This window comes from Sesamum indicum, linkage group LG5 (assembly GCF_000512975.1).
Source record: "Sesamum indicum cultivar Zhongzhi No. 13 linkage group LG5, S_indicum_v1.0, whole genome shotgun sequence".
NCBI classification, from domain to species: domain Eukaryota; kingdom Viridiplantae; phylum Streptophyta; class Magnoliopsida; order Lamiales; family Pedaliaceae; genus Sesamum; species Sesamum indicum.
This window is the reverse complement of record NC_026149.1, coordinates 10619986-10641893: the sequence shown is the minus strand read 5'-3', so window position 1 is coordinate 10641893 and position 21908 is coordinate 10619986. Positions and strand designations below refer to the sequence as shown.

The 21908-nt window shown below is 35.4% G+C and overlaps 2 protein-coding genes across 2 annotated transcripts; one reads left to right on the top strand and one right to left on the bottom strand.

Moving 5' to 3' along the window:
- Nucleotides 4417-6720, bottom strand: LOC110012032. Its single transcript, XM_020694116.1, has 5 exons — nt 6191-6720; nt 6010-6115; nt 5733-5955; nt 4914-5632; nt 4417-4824 (listed from the first exon to the last, which is right to left on the bottom strand). Exons 1-5 carry the CDS (start codon nt 6718-6720, stop codon nt 4417-4419), a joined length of 1986 nt encoding a protein of 661 aa, XP_020549775.1.
- LOC105162368 lies at nt 21321-21899 on the top strand. The gene is made up of 2 exons (XM_011080369.1): nt 21321-21702; nt 21811-21899. The coding sequence occupies exons 1-2, from the start codon at nt 21321-21323 to the stop codon at nt 21897-21899; spliced, it is 471 nt and encodes a 156-aa protein (XP_011078671.1).

Genomic DNA, 21908 nt, shown 5'->3' with positions numbered 1-21908 from the left:
TATACAAGGCGGCTTGCCTCGAACGCGACCAAATCATCGTAGCCCAGGCCTCCCATACTTCCATTGAAGAGCACTTGGCACACAACATTGCCCAGGTAAACAATGATTTCAATATTTCATAAACTCGGTAAGTTTCTTGTGAGATAATCCCCTCTTTCCTTGACAGGTGATGGCTTTTTCTCACAATCTCTCTCTCCAATGCTCTGTGTAGCGCCATGAAAAGATTGCTGCTAATTCTAGGACGCTAGACCATGACAAGAAAATCCTCGAGCAGCAAACTTTGATCGAGTCCCTACAATCGGAGGTAAGGAGTATGGCAGAACTCACTTTAGAGCTGGAAACCACCAAAAGAACTTTAGAAGAATTAAGATCTGCTGCCCACAACGATCGCAAAGCTGCGTTTGAATCTGGCAGAGAACAGGGACTACACGAAGGTCAGTCCTAGTACCTTCAAAGTTTTGAGCATCAAGCCCTCCTAGGGCAAACACGGTATGAAGGGGCTCGTGACTTACTCAAATCCAAGACCTTCAAAGAAGCCGTGGAGAACCAAGCCTCCGAGTTCATGATTGAGGGGTTTGAAAAATGTCAAGGCCAGATCCAAAAGCTTGGCGGACTCAATCCAGATTTCGACCTGGAGCAATTGGATGTGGGTTTGGATAGGAACATGGAGCCATATCCTAGCGAACCACCACCCAGTGATGAATTTCCAGAATTTGCTCCTCTAATGGACGAGCTGCCATCTCCCAAACTTGTCTGAATGTTATTTGTGGACATTGTTTTTGTAAACTGTTCAGTTGTGTATTTCTTTTTGAACTCTTTGGATGTAATAGTAAGAATCCTCCTTCTTGTATAGTAACAATTGAACTATTAATCAAAATGACCTTTTTTGCTTCATTTGCTATCTCCTAGTTCCTCTAATCGCGTATGTTCGACGCAACTTTCTGGGTCGTTTGGCAGACCCCCCTTTTTAACTATCAAATCCAGCAATATTCTCCAAATCACTACTTAACAAACCTTTTATAGGTTAGAAATACTGCAATCTTTCTCAGATCGCTTATGAACCTTTTTCAGGTTAGAAGTCCTGTAATCTTTCTCAGATCGCTTATGAACCTTTTTCAGGTTAGAAATCCTGCAATCTTTTTCAGATCGCTTATGAACCTTTTTCAGGTTAGAAATCCTGCAATCTTTCGCAGATCGCTTATGAACCTTTTTCAGGTTAGAAGTCCTGCAATCTTTCTCAGATCGCTTATGAAACTTTTTCAGGTTAGAAATCCTGCAATCTTTCGTAGATCACTTATGAACCTTTTTCAGGTTAGAAGTCCTGCAATCTTTTTCAGATCGCTTATAAACCTTTTTCAGGTTAGAAATCCTGCAATCTTTTTTAGATTGCTTGTGAACCTTTTCCTTTTAAGGTTAGCTTTGAAAGAACAAAACAGAACTTATAGATGCAAAATGACCTTTTTCAGGTCGTCTTCTTCAGACTTTATTGCGTTGTCTTTTTAAGACGTCTCTTTCAGACAATTACAAGCCTTTTTCAGGTAAGACCTTACTAGGTAGCTTACATACATCTAAGCATAAAATTTCTTCAGATTATGCACATTCCAAGGTCGCGGCAAATTCTTCCCTTCTAAATCTTGCAGAATGTAGGTTCCTTTCCGTCTGATCTCCACTACCTTGTATGGACCTTCCCATGTTGGATTGAGCTTTCCAACATGTTTTGACACTTCCGCTTTCTTCAATACCAAGTCGCCAACTTGAAAACTCCTGGGTCGCATTCTTCGATTATAATTCCTGGTCATCATACTCTTGTATCTCAAGATCTTTGGATACGCGCGATCTCTACTTTCTTCAATCACTGTAAGGTCAAATAATCGTTCTTGAGAATTTCTTTCTGCTTCATAATGGGCAACTCGAGCAGTCTCTTCCCCTATTTCCGTAGGTATAACAGCCTTATTGCCATAAACCAAACAAAAGGGTGTCTCACCAGTGGCTGTTCGTGGGGTCGTTCGATATGCCCAGAGCACTCCAGGCAATTCTTCGACCCATGCTCCTTTTGCTCCTTCTAGCCTGGTCTTCAAATACTGCAATAATGTTCGGTTCGTGACTGCCCATTCGCTTGAGGATTCCCAACCGCTGTGAAGTTCTGTTGAATTTTCAGCTCCCTACCACGATCTTCTTGCCTTGGAACTGAGTTCCGTTATCTGATACCAAAATTCGTGGGATCCCTAACCTGCAAATAATATTTTTCCAAATGAAATTGATTACCTCTTTTTCAGAGATTTTTGCGAAAGCTTCAGCTTCGACCCACTTGGAAAAGTATTCGGCCGCAACAATTAAGAATTTTTTTTGGGCCACTACCTGAGGAAACAGACCAACAATATCTATCCCCCATTGATCAAAAGGGCATGCGACCCTCAATGGATCTAATGGGGTCACAGGCTAATGCAATAATCCCACATACTTCTGGCAACTTTCACATTTTTTGGCAAACTCCTTCGCATCTTCCACCATAGTAGGCCAAAAGTAGCCTTGCCTGAGGATCTTCTAGGCCAACGATCTTCCCCCTGAATGGTTTCCGCAGCTGCCTTCATGTATTTCTTTCATAACATACTACGACCTCTCACCATCCAATCAATAAGATACCCTCCGGAGTTCTCTTGTATAGATCGTCTCCAAGCATCTGGAAACAATTAGCCTTGAATTGTAGCCTCTTTGCAGCGATCGCATCGCTAGGACGTTCCCCCTGTTTCAGGTATCGAACGAAAGGTGTTTTCCACGAATCTGTTACTTCGACTGCGTGGACCACCTTCTCATCTATTACTAGTTGTGATTTTACCATCACAGTGATCTTTCTCTCCTTAACTCCTTCTACCAAGGATCCGAATTTTGATAGCGCATCTTCTCGTGCGTTTTAATCCTTCTGGATCTGGTTGATCGTACATCTATCAAATGTTTTCATCATTTCCTTCACCTTCACCAAAATATTGAGTCATGGACCACTCTCGCGTCTCATAAGTACCCTTTACCTGCATCGCGACCAGTTGTGAGTCCGTATAAACATCTCCTTGTCTTATACCTTCGTCCCATGCTGTTTGCAATCCTTGAATTAAGGCTTCATATTCAGCTTCATTGTTGGTCGCCAGAAAATTAAGCCTGATAGCGATCTCGATCTCAACACCATCCGGGCCCTGCAAGTAAATTCTGGCTCCCCCATTCTTTGAATTCGACGACCCATCCACATGTAGCAGCCATCTCTCATCTTTTTCTTACTGCTCGCCCACGAGCTCGATCAGGAAATCAGCAAACACTTGCGCTTTGACTGCACTCCTTGTCTGGAATTCTATGTCAAATTCTCCCAGCTCAACTGCCCACTTGACCATCCTGCCGGACGTATCCGGTCTCGACATAACCTGCTTTAGTGGATGGTTAGTTAACACAACAATAGGATGAGACTGGAAGTAAGGTCGCAACTTCCTCGCCGTTGTAACCAAAGCTAACGCCAATTTCTCGATCTGGATATACTTCTTCTTTGCCCCTTGCAACATTTTGCTCACGTAGTAAACTGGGCTTTGCTTTCCATCTTCTTCACGAACCAGCACCGAGCTAAGCGCGTTATCTGAGACAGCTAAATATACATACAATTTTTCCCCAATCATGGGATTAGAGAGTAGTGGGGGGTAGTCAAATACAATTTTAGCTTTTGAAGAGCTTTTTTGCACTCGTCATTCCACTCGAAATTATTTACTTTTCGCAGAACCTTAAAGAAAGGTAAATTGCGTTCAGCTGACTTGGCTATAAAGCGATTTAGTGAGGCGACCTTCTCCGTCAACTGCTGCACCTCCTTTATCGATTTTGGCGATCCCAACTGCATGATCACCTTATCTTTTTAGGATTGGCCTCTATGCCCCGCTCGCTAACCATATAGCGCCAAAACTTACCCCCTCGCACCCCAAAGGTACATTTAGATGGATTCAACTTCATGCCATAGGATCGCATGATGCTAAAAGCTGTTCGCAGGTGCATCACATGATCACATTCTTGCTTGTTTTTTACCAACATTTCATCTACATACACCTCCATCAAGCTTCCAATGTGGTCCTTAAACATTCGATTCACCAGCCTCTGGTAGGTCGCACCCGTGTTCTTCAATCCGAAGGGCATCAGATTGTAGCAGTAGACTCCTTTTTCAGTCACGAATGCGGTTTTTTCTGCATCTTCCTTCGCCATAAAAATTTGGTGGTAACCCTGGTACGCGTCCATCATACTAAACAACATGCACCCTGCAGTTGAGTCAACTAGCAGATCGATCCTTGGAAGCGGGTACGGGTCCTTCGGGCACGCTTTGTTAAGATCGATAAAGTCCGTGCACATTCTCCATTTTCCAGCGGCTTTTGGAACAATGACCATGTTTGAGAGCTAGGTCGTGTATTGAATCTCCCTTACGAACCTGGCTTGCAACAACTTGTTCACTTCCTCTTCGATGATCTTGTTCCTCTCGACCCCGAACATCCTCTTATTCTGTTTCACTGGTTTGACCTGCGGATCAATATTCAGTCTGTGTACAATTACCTCAGGATCTATACCTTGAAAATTAGAGGGGCTCCATGCAAATAGGTCGTTATTGCTCCTCAAGAAGACGATCATCAACGTTTCCATCTCCGCCGTCATCTGCGACCCAATGCAGGTCGTCTTTTGGAAATCTCCTGAAATTAATTCCACTTTCTTGTACTCCTCTGATGGTTCAATTCTTTCCATTTTTCCCCGCTTTACCTTCTCACTCTGGCTCATCTCCTCCTTCCTCTTCTCTTTTTTTGCTGTCTCTCCCTGTTTAATGGCCAAGTTATAATACTGTCTGGCACCTCTCCTATTCCTTGTATTTTGGGGAACTTCATCTTCAAATGGTACGTAGATACCATAGCCATAAACTTATTCAATCCCAGTCGCCCTAATACCACGTTATATGAAAATGGGCTGTCGACCACCAAAAATTGAACCATGCACGTCTTCCTTCTGGGTTCTTCTCCCAATGAAACTGGTAGATTGATCACACCTTTAGGCATGACCTCACTCCCTCCAAACCCGACCAAAGGTGTTCGAACTGGTTTCAGCTTTACATTCCCCAAGTCCATTTTTCTGAGAACATCACTGAAAATAATGTCAATAGAACTGCCATTATTTATCAACACTTTATGTACCTGATAGTTGGCAATGTCCATCTTAATGACCATGGGGTCATTCTGATCGAGAACATCCGGACTCAAGTCTTCATCTCCAAAGACGATATGTTCCTGCTTCTCTACATGCATCATTTGTTCCCCATACTTGATCCTGCTCTCCCTTGCATACTTCTTTCTTGCTCTCATCGAGTCTCCCTTTGTCGGTCCACCCGAGATAGTATGAATAACACCCTTCGTGGGTGCATTATCCCGAGCTATACTCTTTCCTGCCTCGTCCTTTGGGTGCCGCTCACAGCTCCGCGACCTACTACCGTCACCTGCTTCAGTCCTCTTATCGATCAAATGCTTCAAATAGCCCTGTCTTATCAATCGTTCAATCTCGTCCCTCAACTGGTAGCAGTCCTCCGTGTTATAGCCTTTGTCTTTATGGAACCTGCAATACTTGTGAAATTTTTCTTCGCAGGTGTATCATGTATCTTACCTGGCCACTGCAGGAGGCCTTCCTTCTCCACCATCGTCATCACTCTTTCTCTGGTCGTAGTTAAGGTAGTGTACCTATGATATCGAGGTGGTATGGTCCTTTTCGCTCTCGATCTTTTTCAGATTGCTGCTTCCCATCTCTTGATCGCTCTCCCTTCGATCGCCCCAGATCCCTTGTCCATTCATTGTCCTTCATGGCATTCATCTCCTCCTCATCAATGTATTTTTGTGCCATTTCCATTAATTGCTCTATTCCCGTTGGTGGATCTTGAGCCAGCGCCGATGCGAACAGGCCTTTCTTCAAACCATGTATTAAAATGCTCACCATCATGTCAATTCATAAGTCCTGGACCTCCAACACTTCGTCATTAAATCTCCCCATCAAAGACTTCAGCGTCTCGTCCTCCCTTTGTCTGATCGTGAAGAGGTGAGTGGCTGACCTCTTCGCTTTTCTTTTGCTGGAAAAATGAAAAGAAAATTTATGAATTAATTGCTCATAAGAATCAATTATTCCACTACCCAGGCTCGTGAACCATTCCTGAGCCTTGCCCTTCAGAGGAGTCACGAATAGCTTCGCTTTGATCGGATCAGTCTGACCGTATAGGTTCATGACCAGATCAAATGCAGCCACATGTTCCCTAGGATCCTTGCTCCCATCGTACTTGGGAAGATCCGGGAACCGAAAGCTACTATCCACCACCTCCAGCAGGATCCGATTAGTAAAAGGTGAGTTCCTATTTTGCGACACGATCTCTCCCCTTTTTTTCAGCTCCTCTATCTGCTTTCCCATCTTCTCGATATGCTTGCTAACGTTGTCCACATCCGCTCGTGATATGCCCGGTTGTCTGGTGACCGTTCTTTTGCTAGTCACCTCATTTGATAAGGTTCTTTCAGGGCCTTTTTCAGGCACCCTCGAGACCTCTCTCCTTTGCTCCATTTCTATTTCCTGGAATAATTGTCTCCTGACCCCTTCTCTAGCTGGGGTTACCGTTCTACGCTCGTATTCCACAATGGCCTTTCTGCTTGCCTCTTCGATCATTCGCTGCAATTCTTCTTTCGTCATCTGTATCATCCGCCCCTCCTCTCTCCCTTGGGTTTCTTCCATCTATTGATCTCATCGAGATGACCCTTCCATTTCTAGTTCGTTCTCAGTTTCCCACAAACGGCGCCAAATGCTGTAGGTCGCGCGAAATCAGGATCGGATCGCTAAGTCGGGTCGCTGAATCCTTCTTTTGATGTACCTGTTAGTAGATCCTGAGAACAAAGCGAACGTGAGGCTAGTCGAGTAACCCTCGGCAATGGCCCTCCAATGTTAAGTTAGGAAAGAGGGGTCGAAAAGATAAAAATGAGATCGAACGAGATCACGAAATGGCGGTAAAATGATGAGATAAAAAACGTATTTGAATAATCATAAATGAGGCTATACGGTACCCACTGTGTATACGACACGTGGCTCCAATAGAATTGAGCCACGTCACCTCCTGAAAAGCCTGTTGCCGCCTGCTGCCGCCGCTGCTTTTCGTGACATGTTGGGCCCCACGTAATTAGGCATAGAAACATAAAAAAATGCTTGAAAGTATGAGGGTATTTTAGTAATTATGCAACTTCCCTCATCATTCCCAACTTCATGAATTGTTACCAGAGTCTTAGTACAATATGGGATCAACCTCAAACAAATCAGTGGTATCCTCCACCTACTGATTCAGTAAAAGTTCATTTTGATGGTGTAAATTCTCAAGAACTATCATTTATGGGTATAGGGGTTATTGTAAAAAACTCTGAAGACATCTGCTTAGTAGGGTGGATGAAAAATTTCTCTTTTCCTACTACACAAGACCATCTTGGAAGCAAAGGAAGCAGTGGAAACGCTGCAGGAGTGTTCTTATTGAAGGTGATTGCTTATCCATCATCGATAAGCTTAAGGTTGTTGAATTGGTCTCCTTATCACTAGGACCAATTTCTGAAGATATCAAGACATTAGCAGTGGTTTTTCATTCCACCAACAAGCAAACAGTCTTACACATCAATTGGCAAGAAATGATCGCTACAACACTGAGGGGGTTGAATTATTACTTACATGTATTATATGATTTTCATATCCAAGAATAAAAAAAGAAAAGAAAAAGAATGCATATTAATCAATTATCTTGTCCTAGCAATAGCTAATATCATGAAGTTAGATTTAACCAAATGGTGGATCCTAGGGGTTACCTATATTGTTTGTGATAATATCTAATAAGACTGAATGGGTCAAAGTTGAAATAGTGAGGCTTTTGGAATAATAATTTTGTTCCAAAAACTTGTTTATATAACTTATCAGTTTCTGGATAAACTTATATCCCAATAGTGTGATTCTGCCTAGTGTATTTAATAACTATAACTAATATTTATCTTTTATGGTAAACTAAAGGTCCTTTAAGATTGGTTTACAAGTAGTGTCTCTATTGTACTAAATTGGGCGGCACACAAAGTAACGTAACTCTACAGAAAAAATTGCACCTTTTGTCCCGTAAGGGCCCTTTTCAATTTAGTTCCATTTATTGCAATTTTCTCACATTGCATCTCGTGAGTTGATAAGTTTCTCAACTGTAGTCTCAAGTGCAGTTTTGGCTAATAATTGACAAAATATAAATGAAAATGCACGTGAGATTGCTAAAGGCTAAATTCATCATGGGATGGCAAATAGATGTGAGGACAAAAATTAAATAATATTTTCATCTAATGAGATACAATATGAGAAAACCGTATCAAATGGGAAAAAATAGCCGTATATAATCTGAATCTCGATGGACCGACATTGCGCTTCAGGAGGTTGAGACAATACTTACTCCACAAATTGCGACGGACAATCATAATTATGACTTGCATGACCCAAATGGTATACAATTACGTGTTGAGCTTTCTATGGCTAATTAACAAGGAGCAGGTACATCCCGATTGAGGATCTTTAAATTTGATGATGAGTCTAATGATAGCTTTGATGAGGATTACAATGTCCTATAAAAAAGAGGAAAAATTAAAATATAGGAACGATTAATTCATTTTGACCGTTCCAAAATAAGTTCCAACAAATTTAATTTTGCGTCAAAAGAAAACTGGAGGAAAAATCAAACATAGGAACAGTTATTTAATATTTGACCGTTGCAAAATATGAAATTTAAATAAAACTGTTCCTAAATGTATAAAATATCTTTTTATGAAATTATTAAATAAACTTTCTAAATGTGTTCCAAAAATCGTCCCTAAATATGCCCATAGATTGCTCGTTCACTTCCCGATTGCAATGTCTCAATATCGGGGACCCTGATTAATACCAAATTTGAACTCATAACAATACTTTTCATATGTGAACATATCTATTGGTCTGATCCAAAATCAAATTGTCTGATTGACAGTTCCATCATTTTTTTAACCTCATTGATTGTGTATCAAATACGATATCTTAGTATCCGTATAACAAAAATGTCACAAAAACTTCATAGAATGCAGTATTTTATCGATTTAATACTATCCAATGGTTTGATAAAAATTTTAACGGTCTGATTAGACGATCCAATACAACAGTATAAGATGTTACTTACATCTACTAAGACTAACAATGTTATATATATATTTGATCTTTTGAACATGTATCAATTTAATTCGTACCATTATCTATTCCCAATGACCTTAATTAATTTATAGTCTACTTTTTCTGATCATTAACATATTTGGGACGATTTTTCCTATATTTTTTATCTACTTAATTTATTGGTGTAAAATAAAACATTTTAAAAAACTTTCGGCAATTTAAAAAAAAAACATTTTAGTTTTCCTGTAATCTTTAAAAAATTTTATAGATTCTGAAATTTTAAAAAATTTCATAATTTTTGGTAATTTTAATAATTTTCTATAAATTTTTAACAATCTTAAAAAAAACTTATAAATTTTATGTAATTCTCCAAATTTTTGTATATTTTTGGTTATTTTAATAATTTTCTCTTAATTTTGGGTGATTTTTAAAAATTCTCTGTCAATTTTTTGTTATTTTTAAAAAAATTCTGTAAAAAAAATTATTTTATGTAAGTTTTGCAATTATAGAAATATTTAGCTGTATAAGAATTTCTGCAATTATAGAAATTTATTTTATGTAATCTGCGATTATAGAAATTTTGTATAACTTTTCAAAATTAATCGTACAGTTGTGTAATTTATGTAATTATTGTGTAATTTAGTAATTGTATAGTGTAATTATTTGTAAAATTTACTGTAATATTCTATATGAAGATATGCACTAACTAATTTCAATAAATAGAAATTTTCGTTCAATAAATACTTCAAATATTCAAATCAAGAAGTTACAATTGGTCAAATCATATGAAAGAAAGAGATTAATTATTAGTCTCCTTCGAATTTGAAAATTGAAGCCAAATGAGGCCTATTTTTCCCTTTATGCAATTCTTATGTGTATTACATTATATTGCTTAATTTTTTTGCGGAATTTATTGTATACATGTGCAATTTTTTTTATAAATAGGCTAATTTTTTACATCATAATGTAAATAACCAAAAAAATTTAGACCAATATATAATCCCAATAGTAAAGTTATTCAAATAATAATGTAAATAATAAAAAATATTGGACCAATACTTCCAATAAAATAATTTTTACATCATAATGTAAACAATCACAAAAATTAGACCAATAATTAATCCCAATAATAATATTATTTAAATAATAATGTAAAATATCATAAAAATTAGATCAATATTTCCAATAATAATATTTTTAAATAGTAATGTAAATAATCACAAATGTTACACCAATATTCCTAATAATAATAACATTTTTTTACATAGTTTACCGGAAAAAAAATAACATTTTTACATAATGATGTCAATAATAAAAAAATTAGACCAATTTTTCCAAGAATAATATTTTTACAGAATAATGTCAATAATCACAAAAGATAAGCTAATATTCCCAATAATAACATTATTTACATAACAATGTGAATTATCGCAACATTAGAAAATATCCCCAACAATAACATTTTTACATAAGAAAGTGAATAATCACAAAATTAGACCAATAATCCCAATAATAATATTATTTACAAAATAATGTCAAAAATAATAATATTAAGGTAATATTTCAAATTAAGATACAATTACATAATCATTAGAAATAGAATAAATTGAGAACAATATTTCAAATACTTAATAATTATTTAAAAATGTATATTTTTTAGTAACAGCTTACAAACAGATCACGCAATCCTTCAAACAGAACGTAACTTTCGAGGCTTCTGCTACCCCCTGTCGAGTTTGTTGTTTGAAACACTGACACTTAAGCACACAACATTTACTCACACTCTCTCACTCAACCACTCACATTTCACATTTGCTCATGCCTTTTCTCCCTTAACAAGCTCACTACAGAACATTGTTCAAGTCCATAAAGTACTACGCTGAGAGAGCACTAGGAACTTTACGTCTGATTCCTTCGGTAGCCAAAAAATGGCGGAAAACTCTATAAATGTAAGATGAATTTTATGCAGGCAACTCTATTATTCCTTTTCTCAAGCATTTGATTCTTTCTTTTTCCTTCTTTAATTTTTTTTACTGAATTGATTTGTTAATTCGTCATTGTCGTATAATTTGCCAATAGAATTCTTCAAGAACATACACTAAATATTTTGGCCAGATTATTTCATCTGACCCAAATTCATACACAAAATGGGGGATGAAGAGAAAGTGGAATAGCAGTGGTGATGACCTGGCCTAGGCTCAAACCAAACCTGATTGTGCCTATTTTCTTTTTTCTTTTTTTAAATGAAGATGAGATACTTGTTGAACAAACTTAAATAATTTATGCTTTTATTTTAAATAAATAAATTATAAATTAAACCAAACAATCAAAACTACAAAAAGAAGTAGCTAAGACCACATAAAGAACTTATTAACAATTTAACGAACTAGCTATGAATAATAAACTTAAATAATGCCAAGCCCAAGAAAGATTTAAAAAACTAAAAATGAATTTTAGTGAATTGTTGTACTAATATAGAAGTAGAGGAATAAAGGTAAAACTTTTTAGAGTTTCAAAAGTATAAAAAATATAGAATAGTTAAGCTACAAAAATAAAATAAAACTTATATGTCATGTATTATTAAAAAAAAAAAAAAAGAAGTGGCTCTATTAGATCGGCCCACTAACTCGACCCAGGGTTAGGAGGTCCTAGGTCATTGGACTGGGCCTATCCCAAGTATTGATACTTGAAATTAGCCGAGGATTGGCCTAGATTGAACCAACCAATTTTTCTTTATTGGGTCAATCAAATCCTAGGTTGAGTCCCTCTTGAGGCTGACTCTTTAGGCATCTTGATCAGCGACTAGCCACCATGTGTTTAGTCCATGACCATTGAATTAACATTAGTTTGGTGAAACTTTTTCAATTACAAGATATAATGTAAGATTCCTATGATCAATAAAACAAAAATAATAGTAATTCTTTATTTTTGGGCTGCAAGAATATGAATTCTCTATGCACAATGAACAAAAAAATAGAGGAAAAAAATCGTTGAACACATTTCATACCTCAATATCCATTATAATTGATTGTTGAATGATGATAATATGATTAAGAAACCAAATGCTTATAGCATCTCTTTGACTCCAAACTGAACATTTGATTAATTATAATTTTGTCAACTTTCTCCTTATAATTTGAAACTTGGGGAGAACATCCCAGATTTTGATATCTACTTGGCCAACTTTCTTTTCGAGAAAATATAAACGTTTGAGGGTATTGTGGAGAAAATAAAATATCGCAAATGTGAAAATATTTTGTGGTAATGAAAAGAGTACGACAGAAGGAAAAAGAATAGTAAATAAATAAATAAAATTAAAATTGAAAAAAAATAAAACCACAAGAAAAGATTGCGACCTCAACTTAGAGTACTAACTACCATGGCTCATGGTATAATATCTTTAATTATATTAATGGAGAAGAGAAGACATTAATTAGGGTATCTTTCATAATTATATACAATTTTTCTTATTTACTGTGATTTTTTGATAAAAAAGTTTCTAATTCTTTCATGTTTGGAAGCCCGATAAGGTATTAATTGTTGCAACTATTATATATTCTCTCTTCATCACCATACATATTATTTTTTTTGTAATAAGTCTTTTAGTTCACAACATTGGTTTTCCATGCAATGATTTAGAAGGCGTTAATCCCCTTACATTATCCTACTTGGCACAAAATTGGATCTCTTGGTATGTCGTTTTTCATACATAGGACAATAAATGTTACTTTTAGTATTTCTGGTCTCGGCTCTCTGATCCATCTGTCTATTTAGTGTTCTATACATCTTTTCTCAATTTGCCAACTTTTTTCATATCCAAACTATATTTTCTTTAAAAACTCCCAATCAGGATATCTTACTTATAATTACATTTTTTAAACTTTAAACGTAACCAATTTTTGTTGATATATAGATCCAAATTACACTATACAAATAATATAATCCAACAAAGGAAATTTGATCAATGTAACTTATTTTCCTTTCAAATTTGCTCATGTAGATAAGCTAGTAATACTTTACACTAAGCATGAGATAAAGTAGCATCTCAGTATGCTTGATTTTTAATCACTTCATAACAAGTTGAAGAGAAATTCAAACTTTTACAAAGGTTTAGTTAGCACTGAAGTCTGTCAATAAAGAAATAACCCATGACCAAGATTGGAGCTGTTGCAAGTTGAAAGAGCAATTTATAATACTAGGTAGAGGACCGCTATCATGAAGTATTTCAAGTGGATTTGGAATGAAAGATATCATGTAAGAAAGGCGGCAATGCATCGATCACTACCTGCAGATATAAATGGTGGTGCAACATGTCATTATGCGTCAAGAACAATACTATATCCATGTAGCATGGTGATGATGCAATTTGTGATGAAGGTGTTAGTGACCAAAATCTAAAGTGGCCAACTTAGAGAGTGACAATATTGAAACAACTCTATTTGGGCATGCACATAGGGTGGTAAAGATACTATAAAAGTGGTTGTCGGGAAGCTAAGACGATTCAATGACCACAAAAAAAATTCATATAGACGGTGGTGGGTTCCATGATATACCAAATACGGGCTGATTTTGGATAAGGCTATGCAGTACAGTGGTTTTTGAATCAGGGTGATGTCATATATGTCAATTCTAATAGTTATAACCATTGGTGAGATGATGGTATAAATGCAAAAATGACATACTAGTAAACCCATGTAAACTCTTTTCTAAAACAAACATTTTATGTCGCGGTAATGCTAAATGGGAATTCTACAGACAAGTGGTTTAGCGGCCCTCATATGATAGGGATCTTTTAATTTATGTCCCTTTGCATTTAGTTTGTGATGCAACGGTTCTTCAACATTTATTATAGTTTCCAACAACCTACTATTATACATTCAATATCAACATTTTCATGGCAATTGCTGAATGACTGATTGCAGGTCAACAAACGATAGCAGTGGCATTTAATTGCTAGTGTTGTTCCCATATTAAGACCATTGCACATATGTTCTTTTGAAGTTTTAAAGTGCGAAGGTGTTGGAATTCCTTGTTAGTTTTTTCCAGTTGTAGCTTCTAATAGTGGATTTGGCGATAATGATAGTTCATCATTAACGGAAGCCGACAACAACATCCTTGACTGAGGGACATATAGATATCCTTGTATCGTAGCTTGTTCTATAATTTGCTGGGACGACATGAAACAATCCAAACACCTCGGTCATTGTTTTTGAGCTTAAACGATCATCTTGAGGGTGCATCACCAGTTATAGTTGTTGCCAAAGCAAGTGTATTTAAAAGACAACAAAGGATAAGTGATTCAAATGTTGATGACACATGGATTCACTTACCACACGAACTTCCTGCCATAGGGCGGCTTAAGAGAATCCTAAGAGGTGGGAGCATGCAAAGTTGTGCATAATAACCAAGGAGATGTAGTATTTGTAGTTTTGAGTATTTACATTATCAAATGACCATTTTATTAATGTTTTAAATAGGTTGAAGAATATGCTTTCAAAAGAATCTAGATAGAAATCGATGCTAAAAATATTTCTTTACTGACAAAGTCACAACATAGAGGCAACTAGTGGTTGCGGCATATTTTAGCTTAAATTCATGCTATATAAAGAAGTTTGAAATGTAATTTTTTGTACACTTACAGAGAAAGGGATAATGTGGTGGACCTCCTAACAAATGAAGCGTGTGACAGAAAGATAAATTACATATTTCATGGGAGTGAGATATCCATGCCACTCAAATGATCTATCCACTCAAAAGTTTTGATATCTTTTTCCCTATCATCAATAAATGGGAACTGATCTTGCCTAATCCCCTGCCTAGATAGAAGTGGCCTAGGCACTAATAATTAATGATGAGTGTTCAATCACGTCTCAGTAAATAAAGCTTATTACTATTACCTTATAAATACAATAAAATATTAGAGTCTTTAGAATCTTTACTCACAAAAATCTTCACAGATCTTCCAACAGTATCACCAATTTGCATGCACAATCTAAGAGATATCAAGAAAATTAAGATTTTTTCCTCTATAATGATTCTTCTCCTGGTGATTTATATTTCAATTACCATTGAGATTACGGAAATGACTCACAATGAAAATAAGCTACATACAATATATTTGGTTGGCTTTAGAATTATAAACTAAGTGTTTGCATCATTCACAAAAAAATCAATTTATTTTCCACTTGAATACATTTTTCTTTTATGCAACGTCTTATGGTCAAATGAATAATGAAAAGTTTCAATATCTTCTGTTCATGTATTTGTTGTATTATTTCCTCTACAAAACATCTTTCGTATTTTTTAAAGCATCATTTCCAATTTGTTAAACACAATGATCAAATATTTCTATGGAACATGTCACGCCCTGGGCCCGTGAGCCCGTTGGATATAATAATTGCCTCCATAGTCACCATGTGCATTCTAAAATTCAGTTATGGCATTATGCCGAAAAGGGATTGCAAATGAATACATTATAGTTTTTCTTTGCCCAATGCTTATATGTTGCTTATCTTATTAGTTTCTAATGTATATGGAATGTGATATTACAATCACCATTCATAAAAATGTGACATCCTCAATGTGGAGTGACTTATCCCATGATTGGTCGTTATGTATCAAGATTCTAGAGGTGATTCCCATGCATGTAGCATTTTGTCCTGCATGTTCAAGAGGTGGCTCCCCACATGCATTCCAGTTTGTCTCCCATATACTTAGCTTTCGACTCAACTTGGTAATTTGTTTTCATACTATTTGGTCATGCCCTGGGCCCTGGGCCCACAAGCCCGTTGGGCCCTAGAATTGCCTCGAACCCACCGAGTGTATTTTGGAATTTGATTATGAAAGCAAACCGAAAAGGGATATCGAATGGATTCAATCAAGTTCTTTCGCCAATGTTTATATGTTGCTTATCTTTTTAATTCATAGTCCATGTGTGACGGGCTAGCATAAAACACATCTACTCTTTTCAACTATACGCATTGTTGTCCTGTAAATTCTAAGTATTAAGACAACATATTTTCTACATATTTTCATGCCTTTTATTTTGCATATTATACTTATCTTAATTTTCACATGCACATATAAAAGTGGACATGTAAGTATCGTTGAACTAAATGATAAGGCTTCTTACTTTGCATATTTTTAGTGATCTTGTTTCCAAATTGGTTTTTCCTTGAATGTTTTGAAAAATATACAAGTACATTCAATTACAAAACAACGTTTTGGTAGTTACTTGATCTCATTAATTCTACTTGAGAAAAGGGAGTTGTTCATTAATTTTTGTATTCTAATATATATCCACATAAATTTTGGTCAAAGATAAAATGAATTTATGGACTTTGAATTAACCTGTTCCTGCACTAGATCATTCCTCCGACAACTATAGAGTATAAAAGTTGCAACCTCCTTAAAGAGCGAAAGTTTTGAGAGACTCTATCATAAATATAGTATTATTACATGAAAATTTGGTTGAAGAATGTTAGTTATATTACATTAGTTTTGCATAACTCATAAATTTAGAGATTATTTCGGTAAAGTATTGAACAATTATTACTTTATCACTTGCATTTGAGGCCTTGCGCTTTCTCTTTTGTAATATCCAACCCTCTAGTCCTTCCTGTAGGGATAACTTGTATCTTGGTTGGATTTTTATTGTCTCAATAATTTTCGGTAGAGGGTCCACGTCTTGTTGGAGAGGAACTTTCTTCACCCTTACGGCCAACTTGTCTTCATTTTCTTGTACAATTGTGTGATACATGTCCCTTTCCCCTACTTCAACCTACCATACATATGTATGTTAGTACAATAGATGAGTTTATTTTATAAAGAAAAAGATCATTTTTGGTCCCACTAGATAGGGTCATTCTCACTGGCAGTCCCACGCTTTACGCGTTCAACACCTTTAGTCCCAAAACTCTATTTTATAACAGAAATGGTCCTATTCCGTTAGCAACTGACAAGTCACGTGCCGTTAGTCAACTGGGCAAAATATCACTTTTGTTCCCACTAGATAGGGCCCTTCTCTCGCAGTCCCACGCTTTACATGTTCAACACCTTTAGTCCCAAAATCCTATTTTTTTAGTAGAAATAGTCCTGTTTCATTAACAACTAACGAAAACGGCATGTCAGTTGTCACGTGCTGTTAGTCAACTGACAGCTGGCGAAAAAAATAAAGACCAGGCTTGTGTTCACTTTTTGGAGGGAAAAAAAGGCGCCAAAAAAATATTTTTTTGCTTTTATATATGTAAATAATCCACAAACACCACACAACATTTTCATCTTTTTTTCATGACTTAATCTTGAGAGCAATAGGCCAAAATTGATGTTCTCAAAATACTCCAAATAATTAATGCTATTGTAATGGTGAATTATTTGTAAAAGGATGTTCTTATATATTACTAGATCACCTTTTAGTAATGGTGAATTATGTGTAAAAGGACTAATGGAGATGCCCTTTCAAGTAATTATAGTTTATGTTGTGTTTAAATGTGTAAGCATAAATTCTGAAAGCAATAATAACGGAAACTAAAATTGCACAAAAGCACTAAATTGCAAAAAAATAGAAAATATAATGAAATCCACTGATTTTGATCATTAATGAAATGTGCTATAAAGTGCAACTTTGCATGTTTAAAATCTGTCAAATACTACCACTTTAAAAATCCAAAATGTGCCAAAACATTCCCCCCAAAAGTCTTACAGTACAATGCAACATTTTGTTCCTTAAAACATCACATAATATTTGAGGTATTTTGAGATGTTTGTGATATCTTTTAGCCTATTGCTCTCAAGATTAAGTGATGAAAAAAAAGATAAAAATATTGTGTGGTATTTGTGGGTTATTCACATATATAAATAGGAAAAAAATATTTTTTTTGCGTCTTTTTTTCCCTCCAAAAACTAAATACAAGCATGGTCTTCTGTTTTTTTCGCTAGTTGTTAACAGAACATGACCATTTCTATTAAAAGAATAAAGTTTTGGGACTAAAGGTGTTGAACACTTAAAGCGTGGGACTGCAAGTGAGAAGGGCCCTATCTTGTGGGACCAAAAGTGATATTTTGCCCAGTTGACTAATGTCACGTGCCATTTATGTTAGTTGTTAACGGAATGGGACCATTTCTGTTAAAAAAATAGGATTTTGGGACTAAAGGTGTTTAACACGTAAAGCGTGGGACTACAAGTGAGAACGTCCCTATCTAGTAGGACCAAAAGTGATATTTTGCCTTTTATAAATTTTAATATCATAATTTTTAGATAAAGAAACGTAAAAGTGCATAATAGCAAAAATGCACGTGATTGCACACTAATATCTAATCTTGTTTCCTTTTTTTAGTGCGTGGGGCTAGAGATAAATAAAATGACTCCATAAGCTTTCTACAAACAAAGTGTTATACATAGATTAAAGAACAAATCAAAAATTACCAAGAAAATAATTAAATTTTAGAATAAAAATTAATAAGATGGGATAAAGATTGCTTCAGTACTTGAAATCTTTAAATCATAATAGCAAACGGATTTCTAATCTTCAAATGATTTGGATATGTAAACCTAGCTTGCGTCCCAAAAATAAAGAATTATTATTATTTTAGTTTTATTGGTCATAGGAATTTCACATTATATCTTGTAATTGAGAAACTTCCAACAAACTAATGCTGATTCAATGGTCAAGGACTAAACACATGGTTTCAAGTCGCTGATCAGGATGCCTAAAGAGTCGAGCTCAAAAGGGACTCAACCTAGGATGTGATTGACCCAATCAGAAAAGTTGGTTGGTCCAATGCAGGCCAATCTTGCGCTGATTTGAAGTATCAATATTTGGGATAGGCTCAGCCCAATGACCTAGGACCTCCTAACCCTGGGTCGAGTTAGCGGGCGGACCTAATCGAGCCACTTCTTTTTTTTTTAAATAATATATGACATAGAAGTTTTATTTTATTTTTGTAGCTTAACTATTCAATATTTTTTATACTTTTGAAACTCTAAAAAGTTTACAACAATTCACTAAAACTCATTGTTAATTTTTAATACTGTATTTTAAATATTTTTTGGGCTTGCCATTATTTAAGTTTATTATTTGTAGCTGGTTGGTTAAATTGTTATTAAATTCTTAATGCGGTCTTAGCTACTTTTTTTTTTTTTTTGAAGTTTTGATTTTTTGTTTGGTTTAATTTATGATTTATTTATTTAAAATAAAAGCATAAATTATTTAAGTTTGTTCAAAAGAGTATCTCATCTTCATTAAAAAAGAAAGAAAAGAAAACAGGTACAATCAAGTTTGGTTGGAGCATAGGCCAGGTCATCACCACTGCTATTGCACTTTCTCTTCATCCCATTTTGTGCTTAATTTAAGGTATCATAATTAGTGTTTTCAAATATGAGTTTAGTCACTACAGCTACTGGTCATGGTAAGAAAATATATCAAAAAATAAGGTAAAAGAAAAAGATAAGCTTTCTTGAGCATGATTTCTATAGCCTCAAGAATGGGTTCCACATGAATTTAGTTTAAAACATTTATCAAATAACAAAGTTGAATTTCTTTTTGAATCCTAATTATGGAAAAAAATTTCCTACTATATTCAAAAATTAAATATTTATTTTTTTAACCTTTGACAGGAAAAGAAATTAATTAAAAATAAATTAGAGAAACAAAAAGAAAAATAATCAAATCTGTACATGAGGCTCCATTAATCTTGCCGGCAGAGCACAAGAGGTGGGATCTGGCGATAGCACATCACTGGAATCTTCACAAGTCGGATGAAATAATCTGGCCAAAATCTTTAGTGTATGTTCTTGAAGAATTTTGTTGGCAAATTGTACAATGATGACGAATTAACAAATCATTAAAAGAAAAAAGAATTAAAGAAGGAAAAAGAAAGAATCAAATGCTTGAGAAAAGGAATAATGGAGTTGCCTGGATAGAATTCATTTTACATTTATGGAGTTTTCCGCCATTTCTTGGCTAACGAAGGAATCAGATGTAACGTTCCTAGGGCTCTCTGAGCAGAGTACTTTAGGGACTTGAACAGTGTTTTGCAGTCAGTGTGTTGAGGGAGAAAAGGCGTGAGCAAATCTGAAGTGTGAGCGATTGAGTGACAGAGTATGAGTAAATGTTGTGTGTGGATGTATGAGTGTTTCAAACAACAAAGCTCGACAGGGTGTAGCAGAAGCCTCGAATGTTACGTTCTGTCTTTTTCTCATAATATTTTCTTGTTAATTTCTTATTTGTTGGTCTGTCTTTACTTCATATTATTGTAATAATTAGACAGAAAACATTTTTAGAAAGAAATGTATATATTGATGCTAGCTATGAATACAACAAAACAATAAATTATTTTCTAAAAAAAAAAAGAGACCGTATTTATGAAAATTAATTAAAGAGTTTATCAATCTGTACATATTTTTGTATTGTAATCAATCATCTTTACAAAATTCTTTATATACAACTCCAGTTTTTGATTGAAATTGAAAAACTTAAAGTAGTGATGAAATTAAAATTGATACTCAAAACTGAAAAATTAATCATGTATACCTTTCTTGCAAGTTCAATCATTTTGCGTTTATTGAAATTTGACAATACTTTTTACTAAGGATGTTAAAATACATCAAGAAGAACACAACATTGCTGCAGAGTATGAACTTCTTCTTCTTCTGTCAAACGAGCAACAAACTTGCAAATTAGATGAAGAAACGCAAAAAGGGGTTCGCGCCTGTATTAGTAGTATATGCGACTTTATTAAGTTGTAGCAGTAAAATACAAGTCGCGAGTGTTATTTCATTGCTGTAATGTTTTTATTAGTGGCAAGTATGACAGTTATGGAAGTTACATCTTGAAATTATATATAAACGTTTATATAACAGCTACCTACAGAAGAAGCAAGAAACAAAGCTGAAATATCTTCTGCATGTTATACAGTTTTCTTCAAGAATTCAATCTCCAACTTTCAATAATGATTTCTACACCTTTCTTTATCCTTTTCATTCAAGTTTTTACATGGTACTAGAGCCAATTTTAATGGTCTCTGATTAGTTCAAACAAAGAAAATCTACTGCGCTTCCATCTTGACCACAAGATTCGTAAAGAAAATCAAGAATGGTAGAAGATCTTGATACCCTCAAACTGCATCCCAGTGACAATCCTGGATTGAGTTTAGTCACTACCCTCTTGGACGGCTCAAATTTCTTATCATGGAGGAGATCAATAAAATTGGCTTTGACAGCCAAAATGAAGATGAGTTTCATAAGTAAAGATGACGAAATACCAGAAAGAAATACAAAGGAATTCGAGCAGTGGATTAAGGTAGACAGCATGGTTACCTCATGGATCTTGAATTCAATTTCAAGAGATATAGTGGAGAGCTTCATATACACAAAAACATCAAAAGAACTATGGACTGAACTTGAAAACAGATATGGACAAAGCAATGGTCCAATGGAGTATAGGCTAAAGAGGGAACTTGCATCATTGTCACAAGGTTCTTCGAATCTCTCTACATATTTTTCAAAATTAAAAAGGTTATGGGACAAATTAGCCTGCGTTACACCTACTCCAAATTGCACATGTACTTGCACATGTACTGCAGCAAGGGAAAATACGGATATCAAGATCTCAGATCAACTTATGCAGTTCCTAATGGGGCTGAATGACTCCTACGGAGTCAAATTCTTATGATGGAGCCCT